This window comes from Helicoverpa armigera, chromosome 1, assembly GCF_030705265.1.
Source record: "Helicoverpa armigera isolate CAAS_96S chromosome 1, ASM3070526v1, whole genome shotgun sequence".
NCBI lineage: Eukaryota > Metazoa > Arthropoda > Insecta > Lepidoptera > Noctuidae > Helicoverpa > Helicoverpa armigera.
The window spans coordinates 4,154,286-4,176,408 of NC_087120.1; the positions used below are offsets into that span (position 1 = coordinate 4,154,286).

At 36.6% G+C, this 22,123-nt stretch overlaps 1 protein-coding gene across 10 annotated transcripts in view; it reads right to left on the reverse strand.

The window, feature by feature from the left end:
* Positions 1-22,123, reverse strand: part of LOC110373039 (disco-interacting protein 2) — a 96,158-nt gene that overhangs the window by 62,256 nt on the left and 11,779 nt on the right. For 6 of the 10 annotated variants that reach the window (XM_021330146.3, XM_021330145.3, XM_049839322.2 and 3 more), the window contains exons 2-3: positions 6,547-6,624; positions 1,971-2,084 (exon numbers count right to left, since the gene is read on the reverse strand). In XM_021330146.3, coding sequence (XP_021185821.1) covers positions 1,971-2,084; positions 6,547-6,624 — 192 coding nt within the window. The remainder of the gene's footprint in view (positions 1-1,970; positions 2,085-6,546; positions 6,625-22,123) is intronic. The other 4 variants (XM_021330150.3, XM_021330148.3, XM_021330147.3 and 1 more) reach the window with 1 other exon arrangement.

Sequence of the window (22,123 nt, forward strand, 5' to 3'; positions counted from 1 at the left end):
GGCCTAGTTTAAACTAATGTAAGCTCAACAGTTATATCGATCTGTGAACATAAAGAACTATATCAAAAATCCTAGGAAAATTCAATTAAATGTTAATTCAATTAAAATGAATATTTTAAAGTTTATAAAATACCAAAAACTGCCTCTCAGAGTAACCGAGAATTTTACTTTATTCGTGCACTCTAGAGTTGGCTCAGCGTAGGTAAGCATATTTCTCTATTTAAATGTCACGCTAACCACATCTGAATATCAAATATTTATCATACATAACGAAAGCTTCAATGTAAATAAACTTCAATAACATTTTAAATTGCCACAAGAGAGCAAAAGGTTTTCTTTTATATTTTTATCGCCAAAGGAGCTTTGCACTGAAACTGTTCAGAAAAAAATAAAAACGTGCTGCAGCGCAAGTTTATTTTACTCATAACTTGGTAAAGACTTTCTTTGCGTGCCTTTGTGAGCTAATAGCAATAAAGGCTCCTTACTTTTTCTTGAGCACATAAAAGCCGATCAAGGAAACTTAGTTTTTCTGCGGGTGCAACATTTACATTCTGCAATGGAAGGTCTGAACTACAAGTGTATCTGATTTTAATTGCTTCTGTTTTAATTTTGTTTATCTTCTTTGTGTTGTTGCGATTGCAAACTAACCAAAACAGACATAAGTACGTCAAAGAAGCACGGACTATTAAAGCTACATCAGTTTTAGGCAAGCTAACTATAAATCATCTATATATTTCTTCAGTCCGTAAATCGTTCAGGAACGTTCAAAGAGCGTGAAGATAAGCTGGCGCCCTCATTACCCCAATCGCGACATCGGAGATGCAACAATTTCATCAGTGCAGCTTTCCTGTTACGAAACATCACTACACGAGTACCGTAATACTTTTTTAAACCATTGGCCTATATTTGACGAATGCGTAACGTATCGTTTGCTACCCGTTATTTGTTTTCCTCAGTTCCGTGAGATAACTGGGCGTAATTAAAAACACTTGTGATTTAGTATGTTTGTGTACAGCGAACCGATCAATTGCTATTTATTAGGAAAACTAATTTTCTGTATCGTAACGGTACGTAGAATTTGGACCTGTTTGTTTTTAGCACTCACTAAATTTTTCAATTTTCTGCCTAATATTAATAATGTATTATTATCAAATTAACTCACGCTCTAATACGTTTTTTACTACAGGAAAAAAAAATTAAAAATTTAGTGAGTGAAAGCACCAAGAACGCGGTTCTTTTGTTCATGAAAAATGTTATTCCTAATAAGCCTTATTAGCCAGAGAATACGTAGTTTTGAAAGGTACATGAGAGCTCTTCGGGGCGTTTTGTGTGTAAACTGTGCAGCAGTCTCATGTTTCATTTCAAACCGGATTAAATCCCAGACTAGACGTACATCGCAAGGAACTGTCGTCCTTAAAACAATGGGCTAATAGTATATTATTACTAGTTTACCGCTATGTTACAAGTCGTACGTTCGTGCAGTTACCACGCAATTAAACTTTTTGAACGCTACTGAAATTTACTGCACAATTAGTGTTCGTAATGAGTGAACGCTCGCAATGTATTATTGATAAATCTAATGTCGTATATGTTCGAGAAAATTGCTGCTTGATATATTTTTGTGTTTAACGCGAGTTTTAATGTTATAATTGCCTGAGTTACAGATCTAATTTCATCCTAAATTACATGTTGACATGAAGATTTTACGACGTTATCGTGCTCAGCATCAAATCGAACGACAAAGAACGCAATGTTAATTAAATATTATGAACAAATATCAAAGATAAGTATAAAATGATGTGTTTATGTTCTTTATTCACGGAGGGGCGCGAGATCCCTTCTAGTGGATTTTTCTACTCGAGAGTATCATTAAAATGTATCCTGTCTACATCCTGTTAGTGTCGGGTGCGTGTGTATGTGTGTGTGTGTGTGTGTGGCAACTACCAATCGGCGGGCTGCGTTTCGGATACCTGAATGGTATCTCTTCTCATTGTGCGTGACGCGGCGATGTGTGCGTCGATTCCTCGTGTGCTGTCGGCTGCTGCCGCCATCGCCTCGCGGGCCCCGAGGCGGCTGACTACCAACTGTGTCCAGAACAAGCCATGGCCAATGTTGGCAACCAATGTTCAACCTCACTGCCTAGACGGCTCAATAAATATTCGTCGAGTAAATCGATAAAGTAAGCATCAGTAAAAGTCTCGATTAGCTTTCTCTATTACTTAATAGGTAAAGAGAGACGCAATTCTTCGACGAATATCTATCTAACAATAAACATATATCACATAAAGGTAATGGCAACGATGAGTAACACAACATCGCTTTGACAGAAAAAAGCGCTTTTCAGCATATCTTCAGCTTATAAGTAATGATGCTCTTTGATGTCGACATTGGGTCAAATGTCAGTTCAGTACTAAATAAAATATAAACAAAATAAAATAAAATTCAACGATACGGTAAAAGTAATTCGTAAGGAGTAAATTTTCTTTATGCTTGAATAAATTGCACGAGCTTTGTTGGCATTATTACCTATTAAAATAGCCTCCACGTGTGTCGATAGTTAAATGTGTACGTCCGGCTCACCCTAGGCAGTTAGCCCCGATAACACCTCGCCGTCTGGCTAAATACCTTTATATAATAAAGGGCGTAGCACGACCTTTATTGAATCAGAGTATGAAAAAATAGAAGTGATATCTAATGCAACCATTTATGAAATCATCTTCAACCGAGTATAGTAAAACTACTGAAAATATTCCAACACGTTGCTACCAATTAAAAACAAAAATAAAATCGAATATATTGAAAATCAAAGAGACATTAATTGCTATAGATAAAACTAAAACAAACTAAATGCCCGATGGGTAAGCATAAAAGGATCGTTATTAAAATGGGTCATAGTGTATTGTAATGAAAAACAAACTGAAAACAGAATGTTGGAAGTGTTTCAACCATTTATTGGAAAAACATCGCTTTGAAAAAATTCTGACATCAAAGTGTTTTAATTTACCTACACTTCACACCTAAAAAACAAATATAGTTAATATTTATCTCCAATTAATATCAATTTTGTTTTAATCCTACAAAGGTTTAAAGCTGTATTTTGCAATGTACAATTTTAACAGTAAGTTAAATGAAATTGGAGAATAAGCCGCTTAATAACTGCTGTACCTACATTGAAATATACAGATTTCCATTCATTATATAAATCATAATCAAATATAGCCCTGTAAAACGCATGACTGGTTCCGATATTGAAATCGATTCAGCAGGAATTCAGGTATTCATGTACTTATACAATGAATGTATTTTAAATTGAGTAGGATTCGTTAATTCGTTGTAAATTAAATTACCAACACTAATATAATTGCGGTGAAACAAAACCATATTCCGGATTTTACTGTTAAGTAATTATTGATTAATTAACGAAATATTTCAAATTAATTCGCATCGAGTACTATTTTCCACAATCGGACTTTAAACAGAACAAATCTAGAAGACACAAAAGCCCATTTAACTTCGTTCACAATGGTCGTGAGCAACAACAGTTAGCCGGTGTGGGGTGACAAGGTTTTAACGCGTACGTTCGGCTCGGGTTATCACGCGAGTTCAATGACCTGGCCGGCTGATAAGCGTCGTTAACGTTATCAGAAACCGCAATGCAGGCCCAAAAACTATGCCTAAGGTAAACCAATCGATACGTGCGGTCCTGCTATGCCGTAGCACGTAGGTTTGTTAACCGCAGTTTGTGATCCCTGCCAGAATAACTTCATTGCTATATCAAGTTGTACGTATAGAGATGATATGATACTAGATACTCTACATAACAATACGTTATCGTATACTATACAATTTTGGTAGCGAAATCGGAATATCATGTATGTCCGTATCTTGCGGCGCCTCTACTGTTACAGTTATAGAATTCTAGGGATTTGGGAATATACTATCTCCAGTCTATATTAAATTACTTTTAAAGAGCACTATTTATAATTTGCACTTCATTATACTGTAACATAAGTATACGCAGAACAAAAAGCTCGCAGATTCAAATATTAAAGAGTACTATTGTACTGCGGAAGCTAAAACAATAACGGGCGTGCACATCTTAAAATCTATAAATGGTGGTCTCCCCACGGACTGACAAGGATGTCAGCAGTGAGAAAGAGATGGAGTTAGGTTTGTAGAATAAAGGGGTTGGAGCGATTGCACGCACTTAATTGCAGAGTACTTTGATCTTAGCGCGTCAAGAGTTATAAACTCCAAACAGTCAGACTCTGTCTTAAGATGTATTGCTTGTTCCGGAATAGGGATGTATCCGATACGATATGCCTAAATAATACGGAAACTGGTCTGAACAGATAAATCCAGATATTATTCCGAATGGTCTGTTTATTATTTCGCTATAGGCTCGAAAAAGATCTAAAAGTTTATTGAGCATGAAAGGCCAATTAAATCATTGCAACTGGTATCTTTATTTCCTCCACTATTGCGCTTTATCTAGGAATCTGCAACGGTCCGCTTTTATTGACTTAGTCCAATTCGTGTTTTTACCTTTTCCGTTATTTCGAATCGGCGACTTTGACTTCAAAAACTTGATTGTTTAACTTCTCGCGTAGTATTGGACAGTTAATTGAAAAAGCTATGAGACTGTATGATCTAGAAAGCACATAATTTATAATCATTATATAATTATGATACGTAGTACATGCCCGCAGTTTCATGCTGGAATTACATATTATACAAGGTTTGTATATAATGGTAATACTATCATCTATCTATTAGATCTTCCCTTGTAGGCCATTACATTTCACTCGTTAAATAACTATAATGAATTTACACGCAATTCGCTCCGGACATAATAAAAAATTGTAATATGTACTTGCTTGAATGTGCTTGACAAATTATTCTTTTGTATTGTTCATTAAATATTTTATACCAATTAGGAGCGTGTGTGCCTTTAAGTCAGCGTTTCTTTGTTTGATTTAGAGCCAGCTCGCAGGCATTTTTGTACTTAATAGAACCAGTTACTAATACCAGCAATCCAGTGCAAATTAACCGGTACACTTGCCACCGACACCGTTTGGCCGACACTGCGTCTACTCAAAACGATTTCACCTCATATTAATAGCTAATTTATGTACATTCCAACACTACGCCAATTACTACATCCATTAGGAACCTGATAGGGAAAGGTTTGTCACTGCGTTGTGCATACACGGCAGACAAACGACGCCTACACTTACCTACGCTCCTTTTAATATATTCAGTACATTACTCATATTGTTCCACAACAATATGCAACGATGCGACTGTTACTCTGTTACCGAGACAATGAAAACAACGGTACGCACGCACCGATTCGAGCCGCGCCACACAATTACATTATAGGACAAATCCTGAATTTAAGCAACACGTACAACCGATTTATATCGGTAAAAATATGGTGATTTTTTTTACAATCAATGGGCTTTTGTAGTGGAGTGGTTGTCAAAAACCGATGAATAGTGAATATTCAATAGCATGGTGGCAGACGAGATCTAGTCTTGTTTATCGTAAGAAACGGACGTGCACGTGGAAACCAACAGAAACGTCTCAGTTAAGTAGCTGCAAACTTGTTTACCAGTTAATTTCTCTTGATAGAAGTTTCGAATAGTCGAGTTAGTTTTAAATAATGAACCCCTCACGTTTCACCTCGGGCCAAGGTTTAGTGAGCATTTTTTGTAGGCGAAACTGCACCGCAAGCGTTTAAAGCTGGTACATTTCGACAGTGTCATTATATGGTGTTATAATAAGTGCCATTTACGAAATAGTACCATAGTGATAAAGTGTGGTTGTGTGCGTGTGGATAACCGACTAACTAAACCATAACAACTAAAAGGGGAAAAAAGAAAAATAAAATAAAACTAACAATTTCGTTATCGATGGCAGCTGGACAATGCTCGGTGACTGCTTAGTTTATTTTTTGTGTCAGCGGAGAATGAAGGTCGACCCCATTATTTTAATAATTTCGACCGTTGAACCGATGCAAAATTATTTGATGACGGTTTTATAAATACACCGTCTGGCAAAAAGAAATTTGACCTTGACAACAAGTGTTGTAGCGATTAAGCTAGAAATTAAACAGCATTGTTTACGTACGCGTCATTTGTGTTTGTACGGAAATAGAGACTTGTAGTCATATCTGTAAAGCCGTCAAAATAAAGTTGCCAAGTGTATCAAAGGTTCATCGTACTGTCGTTCTAAATAAGACAAGTCGGGGGTCCAGATTCAAGATGGCCTCACCGTTTGACCCTCGTTGCGGAATCGGGCCGGGCCGTCTCGATAATTTCGCGATTGTCCAACATCCATCGACGGCGATCAATTGACACTTGACCCCCGGCGACGCTTCCGTCGCGGCCTTGGACGCCTCAGTACTGTTATTATGGAACAAGTGACGTCACTGACTTGAACCTTGCAGTACTGATGGGTCGTGTAAGGTACCTTTATTAGTTCAGGCATCGGTGTTAGCAGCGATATTGCGTTTAAATATTTATGTGAATAAGTTGAACTTACCTTGTGGCTGCTGCTGTGGAATGTATGGAGCAAGGAGGCGCGTCCGTTTCTTCTCATAGCCCTTTTGTGTGATGTCACCTGGAAGAAAGGAATAATTCATTATACGGGACGTTGTATTTAGCTACCGAAGAAAGTTTATACCCTTATTTACGCTGCAATTTATATCAAATGAATTGTACAACTTCTACTTCAACATGAAATATTAATTATTATAAATAATTCGTATTCCTGTACGTGTAGGTTCATTAACATGTATTTCGCTTAAAACTCGCGTGACCATAGGAATATGTACAGTAAGCCTTAATTCCTAGTAAAGCGAGCTTTATGGATATTGTATTTGTGCGGACCCGTGAAGGTTCATGAAACCTGACCCGCAGTTCAGTGCACTATAGTCAGGAACAAAGTACATACATAAAACTGTTAACCCCGCGAGAGGTATAAAATGGTCAAAGCATAAGCCTTAGTTTACGAAAAGCACTGAATGTTCAATTAACTGCACAGGTATGGTCATAAAACTCGAGAGGGAATACTGTTACCGTAGTAGGTACCAGGAGATAAACAATGGCTAAGATGTCACCATGAAACCTTGCAATAAATGGCCTTATTTCGAATGCATAATTTCACTACATAATTAAACGTAATCTGTTAAGAATACTAATATTATAAAGAGCTTTCGACTTGTTACAATCCGTAACGACCTTCATGCATATAACCTATTCGAGTGAACGAACTTTAGTAACTAAAACTTAACGGGGCACTATGGTTATATCAACTAAACTTTGCAGATCAATCAAAACCACCGTTGCCGCGAATGCCCACATTGATTACAGATACGCAAACATTTATTTATTTAAACATTTATGCTCAAAATAAATACAAATATTTTATCTCCGTTATTTTTAATTAAAGGAGTTCAACGTAATTTTCATGTATCATTTACAATACGAAACAATGAATTCAAAATTTGAAACCCAACATTTTATACAAACCGCATTCGGTATTTCGATTTTGTTAAATTATTTGTGGTTGGGTATCAATTATTTAAATAATTCTGCTATGATACACTATATGCAAATACATGTCTGAATCTCTTCAACTATGGCGTCGAAATACATAGGCAATTTCGAGTGGCATGAATAATTTTAAATATCATGTTTGTTCAGTTATATAAATTCATTTTCAAGAAATCGTTTGCAATAAATTCGTAAGTAGAGCACTGAACGCAGTGAGATCCACACAATTGATATCTACGGCTTTATTGCTTTTAATATGCAGCAATATAATATATTTTCAGCGGTACGATCGGCTTCACAAACAGTATTACAGAGAAAAATAAACAATCTACATACTTAAAAATATTATTTTCCTTTTAATTCACAGAAATATTTAATTGGCATCGTATTTATTCAGTTTTTCAATTTCATTTCTGCGAGCTATTTGTTTCGGTATTTGTTTGTGGATACTTACATGGTTTTAAGTGCAATTAAGCTCATGAAATAAACGATGACCTATTATTATTAATTCTTCATTAAAAAGTGAAAAATAAAATGTATTACTCTATTTATTTAATACAATGTGGGTGTAAGGTTAAAAATTGGCAGCGACTAATAATCATACGTACATTATTTACAAAATCTTCCAGACGTAACTTTATGATCATCATAACATTAGGAAGAGTTCGCGCGCAATATAAAAGTCACAATAAGCTTTAACGGAACATATACAATTTCAGTATGTAGGTCATAATCTCAAGTCGATAGTGATTATTCGAATACTGGCTGTTGTGCGACTAAGTGAGGCGAAAGGAAACTCATTAAAATGAGGTGTGGGTTCAGATTGACTTCCTATCTATCTATCGCGATTGAATGCTCCCGGGCCTTTAACTAAGTTATTAGCGTTGAACTAGTATTATATTAAGGGCGTGATTACAAAATTAAATGACGTTGCGTTAATGTTATGGCGTTGCACTCTGTCTAAATTATTGGTCTAACCTTTAAGTTTGATGTATGGCCACAATTTTTTTATGAAATATATAAAAAAAAGTTTTATGAAAGTTGAGTGTTAACGGACACCATTGGAATTGTTAAGTTATCTTATTGTCCAGCTGGTTCAAAATTTAAATCTTTTATAATAAAATGTATAGTGAGTTACGTCTTACGCCATCTGTATCATACACATTCATTTATTAATATTTTTCATACCAATTTATCAGAAACACGTTCTTATTTTTACGCACGGTTGTATTTAAAGCATGAATAGCAAAAACTTTAAGCAAAAACCATGAGGAAGCATAACCTTGATGGAACACATATTTAATTGAATAGCTACGAATCAGTATAAAAACTCATTTTATAAACTACAATAGAATAAGTGTAGTTCGGGATATAAGGGCCACCGGTTACAATTACCGGTACAAATTATCAGTTTTCTGGTTAATTAAAGGAAATTATACTACTCCAATAATCACCGACAAATAATTATAACCAGTTCAGGTTTAACGGAAACAAATAGCTTCTACTTACAAAGTCATGTTTCCGATTTTATATGAAAACATCAGGTAATGTGTAGTCAGCAAAAGATATTGCGGTGTGTAAGGGAAGAGATTGCGTTCCGTAAGCAATATTCAAGTTATTTGCTAGCGTAATAACATTATAAGGCGCTCTTAAATCTTTAGTTCAGTACTCAACGCACGCATATCGTGGTTTGTAAAGTAGTTGGATGCCAACATTATTTTTCTTGTTCACTTTTGTAGAGTCAGCTTCTTAAACTCGAAGAACTAATTATATTGCAAATCTCATCATCTAACTTGATTTTTCCTGTTTTATTGGCTCCAGTCTAGCGTAATGCAAGTGATTAGTAGCCAGTGATTGACAAGCAACCTCTGCATATCTGACCCGATACTCCTTGGTAAGACTAGTTGTCAGACTTTCTGGTATTGGACTACCGGAAACCTTCTTCTCTCAACATAACAACAATTTATGAACAGTACGTAATTCAGTAGTTCGGTTTGAATGCGTTCATTCTTTTTTTTTTGCCAGACTGTACCTGTTAAAGCATTGTCTCGCAATTTTCATTAAATAGTTATTTTCATGAAACCTTTTTGTTCCTTACACTGACGGCTCTTCAAAGTGTTCGTATCAAGATCCCGTTTAATTAAAGTTCGTTGAAGGTTCTGCTTTTTCACTAGACTAGAAATATTTTGTAGTAGAAAAAAATGTACAACGATATTGTTATAAAGTGACTCGACTGGCTGCAGTTATGGAATGTTTTATAGAGTAAGGGTGTTAGTTAAAATTAATAATGAGAAACTTGCTTCAGAGGTATTTCAACATTGTAAGCAGTTTATTTAATAAACAATATAGTTTAATTGCTGAAACTCTGAAGCGAAATTCTTTCCAGAAAATCTACATATACTTATAGGTTTGATAGATTCAAGTTTTATGATAGCCCCTCGATGCAGCGTAACCAAAATAAACCTGATTGTTTCTCTGGTAACCTGTGGGAACTTCTACGCACACCAGGATAAAAAGCACACAAAGGAAAGCAGCTTGACTTTTCTGTGAGCCCTATATTTAACTTTTATACCAATTTCTGACAATAAATCCTTCATACAAATCAAGCAACAAAACGCGTAAACTCTGAGCTTCCAATATTGCGATACGAGAAAAGCGCTATTCAACAAAACGAACAACTCATTTCGTCCATCATCCGTCCCACCTTGTGTCAATAAAGTGAAACGGTAGTGCAGTTTACTGGCAGGCGACGAGTTAAACGTGGCGTGACCGCGCAGTGGGGGCGGCACGCCGCTGCCGTCGCCAATGTTCCACCACCTACCGCCTCGTGATTGACAACTCCAACTTGATAAGCTTCGCGTAAATATTATGTCGGGAACTGACATTTCGGTTATTGGTGAATCGCACGGCGATCCAGCTTGATGATCATGTCACATGGCTTTATCGCGGTTGGCAGCTGCGGTAGTTAGCGAAACTAATTAATATGGAGAGTAAATTGAATGGTTTTCTCCATACCTTAAAAATCGATTACTGAAAGTGTTGTTCACAGAGCATAATTTTATCAAGACCAGTGAGGTGAAAATGATTGTATTCCATCGAACTTTGGCTCAGATTGACTCTTGACTAGCACATTAAATGGGTTTGATAAAAAAAAAAAGAATAGCTCACGTTTTTCGACACACCAGTATTGGTAAAAGTAAGAGTTCCTGCTGTGCAGTTACAATCAACAACTTCAAAAGGCAATGAAAGGAATTAGCAAAAAATGGGTCACTGTAACTTCGAATATTGCCGACTGTACCGTGATTTTTGAATCGTCTGACTATATCCTGAGGCCCAAAATAGAGTTCGAACATTTTTCAATAGGGACCTGCATAGTCAGTCGCTGTTGTATTTTTATTTCATCGTAGCGTCGGTCTGTGACGCTTGTGCATAGACAGAGGGCATTCAAACAAAGGAAAAATATCCAGGAATTGTGGAGATAAACTGCGCTATATGTAAACAATGAACTAAAAACAAAAAGTTCGATCCATTCCTTTCTACCCTAAATTCGCAAACATCAATTACGTCTCTAAAGCTCGGACGAATTTCATTTAGGTAACAGTGAAAAATATTTTATGAAACTGCACATTCTTAAATAACAGCAACGTCGTTATAGACAAATTATCTAGACCACAATAATCTCATTTCATCGAGACAGTAATTTGGAAATAAATCTAGGTATCGGTTTAATAATATTACTAAGGTGTCTCAAGACTGGAGCTAAGAGCTATTAGTATCCAAGTACACTGCAAGCTATTATTGTATCATGTAATCGTATTATTGGTCGCCCGGTTTCAGGGAACGATCATAATCACTATAACTAGATCGGATTTGTAGTCCCACTCAAGTTGCTGCTAATATCGTTCAGGTGGATGCCACAGGAACATATTAATCAATTCACAAGTGGCCTATTAATCGACACGACTATGGATACAGTAGCGCTGTTACACGATACTATCTATAAGGGTGATTCGTATCAAAGCTTTAGTGGATAATCTTTAAATCCAGACTACGTAATACAGCTACAAAACGTACAAGTTAAAATTAGGAAAATGGTAGTTGTAGTTCCTTTATCAACTTGACATGAATTGAGATCGATCGATTGGTCCTGATAACGTGACACGACGACTGCATAACAGCTACTTTCGACATCTATATCGTGTATGTACTTTGATAAGCGTCACTTATTTACCGACACTTACAGCTGTTCTTCATTGCAGTTCTAGAAGGAAAACGTACACGAATGTATTTTTACTGCGCAAACAATGCGAAAACATTTCCCCAAATAAATATAACTTTTCTCGCGCATTCAACTCGTGCGCAGATGTGCGCTTGTGTTAATATTATTGTTAGTCATCGTTACACGCAACTAAATAACGAAGATAAAAGATCATTGTGTCACCTAAGATGCTATTAATATACGAGCAATGCTCTATTGTAAGTAAACAATCACAATTGTAATTATTGCAGCATAGTTATTGTGATTTGATCAAATAAATAAATAGATTTGGTCTCCTATAATGAGACAAGATTTAATTAAAAAAAAAAAAACAATCAAATAAGAAGAAATAAAAATTAATTAAAGACCAAAATGATATAGGTCGTAGGTAGAATATTCAAAGCACTAAGTTTTAGTTGTTTGGCTTTAAAGGAACATAAATAAAATTATCAAATTACTTACACAATTATAAAAACAATACTATGAAGAACGAACGTGTCCTAACAGAGTACTCATTAATCATACTCAGAATTATTAGCATTGAATGTTTTGCAAGTGATATCAAGTGTCTGTCTTATTTCCAATGACAACGCATCTTGACACAGGACCAGACTTCCTGGTAACAACCGTACATATAAAATACTACATTTATATGCACAAGTCATCTTATCAAGCACCCGAGTTGAGCTAAACAAAATGCAATAAAAAGCAGCCTTCAGAAACACGATAAAATGTTCGAAGCTGATTGGTCTCCACTCTCGATACAGTTGTTGGACCTTTTTATCTGCGTACTAATATTTGTCTTGTGAGGACTAAAGACGTCCTTCTTGCGAGTACTGAGTGATAGCTAGCCATGCGATAAAAGCAGTACTATTAGAGTGAGCAGCGCTGTATCATCGGTCTGTGAGTCAAAGGTTAAAATAGGTATTACAACACTACTCTAAGCGTATCATTACGTTCGCCATTGTTGTGTTGTGATGACAAACAGGTGATTACTCTTTGTTATAATCATTCTTATCAAGAATGCCGAACGTATGCAAAAATATATCTTCAGTAAATAGGTAACATTTATTTCTTGTGTTAAGGTTACTTTACATATAATAAAAAAAAATGATGTCACTGTTTATGTGATTACGCAATCACATTTGCAAATACTGCAAATGTTGAGTTAACATGATCGCACATACAATACAGAGGTTTTAACTACCTTTAAAGGTAACTGTATTCGAATATTATTGGAATTGGAATTTTATGGCATGGTGGTGGTCCTAACAAACCTTCGCAGAATTGAGCTTCGATGAAAATGATACCAAACAATAATTTAACAGGAATCCTTGTAATCCGAGTATGAAATAACGGAATGGCAACAGCAGTGGCCATTTTGTCAATACTCACGACAGGGCAGATAATGCTGCGCTCTCGATAAGCTATCGTTCAGATATACTTTTTCCGAATTAGTATGGTATCGTTATCGGAATGATACTGATAGGACAAATGCACTCATTTGTTTTCCTAGTAAAGTTCCGCGCATGAATGTTTTTGTAAATGGGATTCTTATATTTCTTTTTAAATATTGTACTAAGCGTATAAGTAAATAGCAGATAGCTCATAGAGTGCTTATAAAACGATACAATAAAATTAATAGAGAGGGACTTAAATACTAAAACCTACTAAAACAAAGAAACTAGGCCTTATTGCAATGTTATTCGACTTGTGATGACTCAGGTAAAGGGCAAAGACTTTTCACTTTCATCCTTCAGTATTGTATTTATAAACACTGACACAGAGAGAGAACAACCGTTTCGGTTGTAAGCTGAGCGTTTTACACCACTTCGACCATGTCAACAGCAAGTTACTTGAACTATCTCGAACTGTAACATTTGCATTGGCTCGAACACCATTGAACATAAACGCGGTATCGGCACTGCAGCGCTAACTGACAATTTAAGAACGGAACGTGACGATACACTCGTACAATCATATTGTTCCACATACTTATATTGCGCCATTAAACTACTACGCCCAAAACAGACATGACGTCACAACACATTTCACTGCTATCTATTTTGAGTACAGATAAAGAGATTAGCGGCAGGAATCCCGGCCGGAAAGAGGAACGTTTCAACAGTTTAAAAAGTTATTTACTAAAATTATCTGAACGTCATCCGTATCCCGGGTACAGATATTCGATAATATGGACGACTCATTGCGATTAGATTGGTTCGTATCTATTATTCACGCTTTTGTGAAAACATATGCATTATTCAATAAAGATATTTGTGTTAATACATCATGATACAAAGTTTCGAATGTATTAAGTGATTAGCACGCGATAAAACCGGTGTAAAAAAGGTGTGCGGTCCCGGGGCAAACACGAGTCATCTGTTTACTTTCATGGACACTGCACATATTTATAATAAAGTATGCATGTATGATAGTTTATTTTCGTACTGATAATGATTGTTATTTATAAATAGTTAGGTTCATATTGAGACCCCCTTTGTGCCAGAGATAAGACGGTCCACAAATGGTCTTGTGTCTAAGTGTCTTCGAGCCGTAGGGTTGGCAAAATTGCCCTGAAATGTTAGTCACTCGTGCATACGGATTACGTAAACTTGAAAAACATATAATTTCCTGATCTTACCAAAAATGTGATGCCCTCACATAATAATGATCTCAAGAGAAAAGACAAAGGTGACGGGTCATCTAATAACTGTCACATGTTGATAAGTACAAATGGTCCTTGCACAAGTTACTATGATTGGACTTTGGAATCTATCCTCACAATGAATCGTATATCTTCTGCTAGTCTGCAAGTGTAATTAGTAAGATAAGGCGACCTTTTATTTTACGAGCTTTTAAATCTTACGATCTGCAAGAAGTTGCAATGCTCTAAGGATTTCCTTTGTTAAAGTATGTATAATCTAAAATTATTTTTATCCTTTCTTGTTTTTTTATTTTATAATCGTATTGGTACCATTTGGGAATAATGTTCAAAACAAAAAAATGACGATAGCCAGATGATGATCAAGCAAATGATGTCATACTGATAAAGAGCATTGAACCGATAACGATAATCATATTCAATTCGAATGAATTTGAAATAGATAACCTAATGTTTTTGTACGTTATAAATATGGGATTAATGTCGGCTATTAATAAATACTGCTCTTGAATGAATGGAGTGCAGATGGGGTAGTGCAGGCCAGACGTTATAGGAATACCTTGCGACTGGCCAGATGTATTGTCATCATCGTAAATGAAGAAAGATAATTTCTATAAGACTTAGCAGGAGAAAGGCACACACTGGGCTTTCTCCCAGTCGTAAGTCGACAATTCAAGTAGGTACGTACACCTCGTGTATTTTTCCGCAATAATTGGTATTTTGAACGAGCTATAGGTACGTGAATTCGACAACAAGCAGTTCGATGATAACTAGCATTGCATACTTACACGTTAGTTAAGACTTCTCTTCGAGACTCGCAAACTTTGCAACTTATAAAGAGGTGCACCCCTTTGCAGCGCAACATGTTACTGTGCAAGCATCAAAGAGATTCAAACTTACGATATGTTAACTTTTTCGCCATAACGTAAAATTTAGAAACTTCAGACTTTAAAGTGACTCGAATTTACCTTTGCAGCAGGCATGCGGGCGCTTATGGGTTATTTTTCAGACGCAGACACCGCGCAAGTTGGCGCATTGACGCAATTTAAACAAGTCTAGCGATAGAACTTACTTTACATACTGTTGATATACAATTATTGAGTATGGATTAGCTAGACGACAAAGGTTTTTATTATTGTTCTTCATTCGATCGAGAAGTATATGCATGAAAATATTGAATCTAAGTCATCTCGCCTCTACTCCAGAAGTGAATAAAACAAAGTTCGTAAAACGCGCGTATAAATACGCAGCCCGTATATGCCTTTAGAGACTTATTTCGGGCTTTGTCCTGTGCGTTTCATAGGTATTGCGCCCAACCATGCAATTCCCGTTCATCCCCCACCCCGCACCACGCCGCTTTTGTTTTGGTAGAGTGAAGCGCAGCTTTCGATTAAACGTTAGATCTATCGTCACGATGCCATCCTTTGTGCGGCTACCTTATATAATTAATTTGGTTACGAATTTCTCGCTACAGCTGTTATCATAACCGTCAGTGTAGACTGTCCTGTCTATAATCCGGCTTAAGTCGTTTTGAGCAGTTGCAAAGCACATTCCACATCGACAGCAAATTATTTTGTTATGTTTGTTATGTTTTTAAATAAACAACTAGCTTCCGTACGCAGCTTCGCCCGCGTGGTGTGTCGATAAAAAGTAGCCTATGTGTTAATCCAGGGTATCACCTATCTACTTACCACGATCAAATCGGTCCTGCCGTTTTTGCGAGAAAGAATAACAAACATATATCCATACATTCACATTTTAGTAGTAATGTAGATGTTTTGCAGATATATATTTTTTTGATAATTGTATGGAATTTAAATATATAATTTGGTATTCATATAGATAATAACTAAATGCGGTAACTCCGGTTGATGCAAAGGAGACGATCTTAGCTGAATAGTTTTGTTCTTGATGGCAATAAGTTGAAATGTTTTAAGTAGATACAAGGACCAATACTGCACGACATGGCTCAAGCAAATAATTGAAATGGATGCAACGTATTTTTTTCCATGAGACGCAGCTAACGAACGATATAAAAAATGAAGACCCTACACCGTGGGAGAACGGCGTATAGTGCAGGGGTAACCCCGCACCGCGAGTCGGTGCATCAATTGTGTTTCCGCTGCAGAGTTAATAAGCACTCTATTTGCATAGCAATACGTTTCAAAGTAACATCAACACCACATCTCGCAAATTCGACGGGCGAAAACGAACGTGCGTCTCGTTTGTCGGTAAAGGTTTCATGCTATACATAGATATGAAGAATTATGAATGGACGATAGTTGTCTTCGTGGTATATCCTCGCTTTCATCATTACCTAGATCTGCTACACCTTTTCATTTATTCAATTAAAGTTTAAATCAAATCCACGAATCCCTGTTCAAAATCTAACATTTGTATTCCTCTAGCAGCTGGATAACTAACACAAAGTGCCTGCAGTTTCGACGGTATTACATATTAACAGTACTAACAGTGCACAAGCAGATTGCAGACAGATACAGTCAATACGACAAGTTTCAGTATCGTAATTAAGCCCCGACTTAATTAACTTATCGATCAATGCGTTAGACTGGTGATAGGAAGTAGACGACTCGATACGCCCCTATTAAACTATTAGATGTATGTGGGAAGACTGCAGTCTTGCGAGGAAGTTGTTCGAACAGCGAGAAATAGCTCGGCTGCGGTTTGGATTGTTGGCATTACGTTCAATTAGAACTACTGGAGAGTTATTACAGCAATGTTACTGTACTATGCTGGATGTTCCCCGTAATTTGTGGAGTTATTCAAACTTACTAAACTGACAAGCTCTTCTGAAATTTTCTCAAATGAAAAGCATGACACATTTTCACAAAAAAATGCTTATCATTGTAGTCGTTAGCACAACATAAAAACAAAGAGCTGAGAAATCTCTATCAGTGCCGAAAAAACACAGAAGCATTATTCCCACTATTTTTAAGACTCGACCTCGATTTCTTTAGGTTTCCATGATAAGATCCTGGACCTGATAACCATTGGGAAGTATACTCTGCCAAGCGAAAAACATTTGTTAAACTCTTATTAAATGTTGGGGTTAAGAGCGAACAATAAAAGATACAAACATTCACATACAGAACCTCTTCCTTTTTGGGATGCCTGTTAAAAGGCAAATTTCGAATATGAGGTGCACAAAATCCTATACAAAGTTAGTCGTTTTGAATAATGTCAGCAACTTAGTGCCTGGAACAAAGCTTTACAACTCGCCGGCGCAGTTAAACGCGAGTGAGGGGTCAAAATACGGGTTAGTACTTAGCACTGAGCTTGTCACCAGTGGGTCGGATTCTTGTCATTGAGAACGTTAAATTGAGACGGTGCTACTCAATAATATTGAAGCTTGATACTGTTGTATTGTGGATGTAAAGGAAATTCTGTTGCAGGTTTTGGCTATTGTAACTTGTGTATACTGTTATGCTGTCATCACCAAATTAAAAACATTAGTCGATTGGGGTTTAGACGATCTGTCATGTTTCGTGCTGTTAAACAATCTTGCGGTGACTACATAAGTCTAGCTACTGATATGACAAAATACCGAGGCGTTGGGATAAAAATAAAAAGGTCTGTTCTGTTGTGATAAGTTGCATAAATACAAAGATAAGCGTTATCTGCTCTTTTCTTGAACATCAGAATGGCGTAACGAACAGTACTGCCGGAAACTTATATAGGGCACTAGATACTTAATACCGACTAGGAAGGGTGACTGCTATCGTTCAATCTGGATGCGAAATTGCTACGCTTAACACCAATATATCCAGCGACAAATAAATTGATTTATTACACAGTGAATCAGCCGAGTAAGAGTAGTGCTTAGTTAAATACAATCAACTTATCTAGGAGTGTCTACTACGAAATGTTGAAAATTGTCGCAAGAATGTGGCCGCCAGACACTGGGAAACGTCCAACTGAATATTATTGTTAATAATAGTTGTTTCATATATTTTTTAATTAATAAAGTACATATCTCACTAATTGATATCTCATAAATAAACCTGAATATATTTCAACTGCTTACATGAGTTTGCATTTTTACGTTTTCGTTAACGTAGGTATCCGCTTGAATATAATTGATTAATATTGCAAAATAAATGGAATTTAAAAATTCCCTTTGTCAACACAAACAAAGGGATAGGGTAAACAAACACGCCTAATTCCCATTACTGGCAACGATTAACCAAACAGAAAACAATTTTTAATTCATTTCTCTGTGTGAAAAACAGTTCTTCCTGCTCGCCGCTAAGGATCGTGGGAACCTCAACAGATGTTATTTATTTAATATTCTTAATTCAGCGCATCACTACCTTCTTTGTAATTGTAGTCTTCAGACAGTTGCCTCGAGACGTTAAGCCAATAGCAGCAAGACGTCTGGACTGGATCACGATTTTCATTGAATTACTTCGCAGCGACTAAGACGGTTGTTGACAAACGTCTGCTGCATTTTAAGCTAAAAGTTTTTCAAACATCGTCTGCGCGTTTTACAAAAGCTTCGAGGAAACAGTTTTATAATAAAGTAGTTGTTCCTCGCAGTTCCACCCGCGTCCGGGAGCTAACGAGGAAAAGTAGTATTTGTCTTTTCTGAGGCTCTAGCAGTCTAGCTAGACCATCTGTGGTGTACCAGATTTCATTTGAATCGGTTCAGTAGATTTAGAGAATAAATATAACTAAAAGATACTTTCGCATCAATAAAGATCACATTTCATATGTGAATTTTACATTTCAGTAATATTTCATAAATCTAAAAATTATTAATGTATTTCTGCTCCGAAGATGAAACTAACATAGTAACGTGCGGTACGGCCAGCAACTGAAGGCTTCGCGTTTGAATCCGATGTAACATACGTAACCACACACGTGATTTCCCTGAGGCGATCTGTACAACACGACGGGGAAAGCAATCAGCCGTATTCCTAACTTATACATTTTAACTAGCTAGTGCACAAGGATTCATACATATTCTAGGATACATGCTTTCTTTGTAACCACATGTATATTTTCCAAAGCTTTAATCCAGAGTAATAGTTTAACCTAAGGAAAAGATGTCTAAAAGTAGGTAGAAAATAAAGAAATCCAACGAATAATTTTCATGAAAATGCAATAAAATACAGGTAACGTCGGGATGTGGGTGCAGCAAGGGGAGGGGGAGGTGATTGTACACCATAGAGGGATCAATCGATCATACAGTGAGTGAATAATTTCAATAATGTGATAGGGTATCGCATCAATTGTTTATTGTGCAGCAATTTAGCAAATTAGGGAATACCAATAATTTGGAAGTACTTGTGGGAAAAGCCTGTTTTATGCTTTGAATGTGTTCGAATAACTGAACAATTATACTGTACATAAATGACTGTATAAAAAAGTCATATTGTAAATAAGAAGACCAGTGTCTTCTATTCATGGACGACAAGTTATTCTGAATAAAGTATTATGTAACTTCAATTACTTTGTTCACAATGCCATGCTGTTAACACCGAATGGGCACAATACAAAAGTGTATTCAGATTACCAGTTATCCTGAGAATCTTTTGAAACTCGAACTCTTTAATATTTAATATTTTATATTCAGATCTCCCCATCGAACACCGACAACCGCGCGATGCTGTGACGGTCGTTCGTCACCCATCCTAATTGAGCATTAACCCATTGACATCAAAACTGAGCAGGGGACCGCTTCATAGGCAAAAACCTGCTTGTCTGCAGGGGGACGCGATACTTTGTACTCACTATTACATATTATCCTTTAGTTCTCAACAACAGGTTACGAGAATATGAAGTACTGTTAATATGCAAAAAGATAACTTTCTTATTTCTTTGGGATTTTACGTTAACCTTTGCTTGAATCCTTGCTTTTGCTGTTTGATGGTGTTTAAATAAATTTTTTTTAGGTATTACAAAATAACAATTCTTTAAAAGTACTTCATAGTCAACGATTTATCCCGTCACAGGATGTAATTTGGTCGCATTGTGTACGAGATAATTGCTAATACACTAAACACCGCTTTGCCTCGCTTTGTTGCGTTTCCAGCGTGTTTCATACATAGCTTGATGCATGATGTATCATTTCTGAATCGAGATATTTTATGAAATATTTCGAAATGTGGACAAAGTGCCAGTGTGCAGATAAAATTGGTATTGATGTTAACACGGAATTCGATGAGTGTGATTGTTGATAAAATGCCACGGTTGATCAATCAAAACATTTCAGTGAAATAATAAATAAATATCGAAATAACTCAAAACCAATGTGTTTTCGGACCTGCGAGTATTACTTGCTTTACATAGAATTAAAAATACAAATTGTGCTTTATATAATATTTTTACAGAATAATTTTTTTCTGAATTTCAAATACATAGCATAAAAGCGAGAACCTATGCAAGAGAGCCAGTGTCGATCGCTACTTTAGTTTAATAACAATATTGCTTGAATATAACACAGATTTAAAAGTCCCGCAGTAGACTGTTATTCGACTTACTACAGGCGGATAAAAGCGGATTACGGTCCATTTTCTATTCCTTCAATATCAATGGAAGCTCTTGTCGGTGCAAGCGCTATTATTTATTAAAACTTATCTTTTGAGAGTGCTTTTATACTTATCTGATATCTTTACTTTTATCCGATAGACAGGGCAATTTACAAAGCTGAGGTTTTGTTTAAGGAGAGTTTAATAAGTTTGCCCGTAAATATCTGTTTGTGGTACTTATTTTACTTTGTAAGGAGAGAGCTCTAAATTCATTATTATCTGAATTTTAAGAGGGACACTCAAATAGATTTTCACAAGTTTACGCAACGCAATTGACACGGACCTGCGAAACGGTTGTGAAACGGAACGTGTTCAAATAACAATTATTTATTGGAGAGAGTGTACACTGCACGTAGGCCGGCTAAATCTAAGGGCAAACATTTTCTTCGTAAACATATTCGTTGCGGTGCGAGCTTTTACATTGTGCATCACAAGGCCGATAATAATAATACCTACGATACGTGCAAAGTTAGTTCAAACAAGCATTTAATGCATTCAGTTTTCAGACACTGGTTTATTTGAACGTAGTGTAGGCACCTGTGTGAATATTTATTTCAATGAACCAGACAGATGCATTTTAACGTAATGTTTTATCCGTGTGAAAGGGTTGCTATCGCTGCATCAGAAATGAGGAGCCCTATTACCTTTGATTTTTGGATTGAATACGTCGAGCCGGCCGGTCAGACAATCTGTCAATACTTGATCAATTATGTTATTAAGCAGTGTTATTCAAATGAATCCGTTAAATTGGAAGTCAACCCGTGTAGCCGTGTAGCGACGGCTTAAGAATACATATGTCGCTACCCCTTCTTCCAGTGGGTGTCGTAGAAGTCGACTAATGGAGACAATTGCACCGAACACCAGTGCGAGAGAAGGAAAACTCGAAAAAAACCCTCTATCAACCCGTCTGGCCAGCGTGATAGCAGTAGGCTAAATACCTCCATGAGCAGCACAAAAAAGCCACGGCCCCTAGTTCCCGGCAGTCCCGCTATTCCCGGTCACGGTGGCGACCGTGGTTACGGCGGGGCAGGGGGTGCGAAGAATCTCCGGGTTACGGGAGGCCACCAAACAAAACTGACTCTGGCGACGT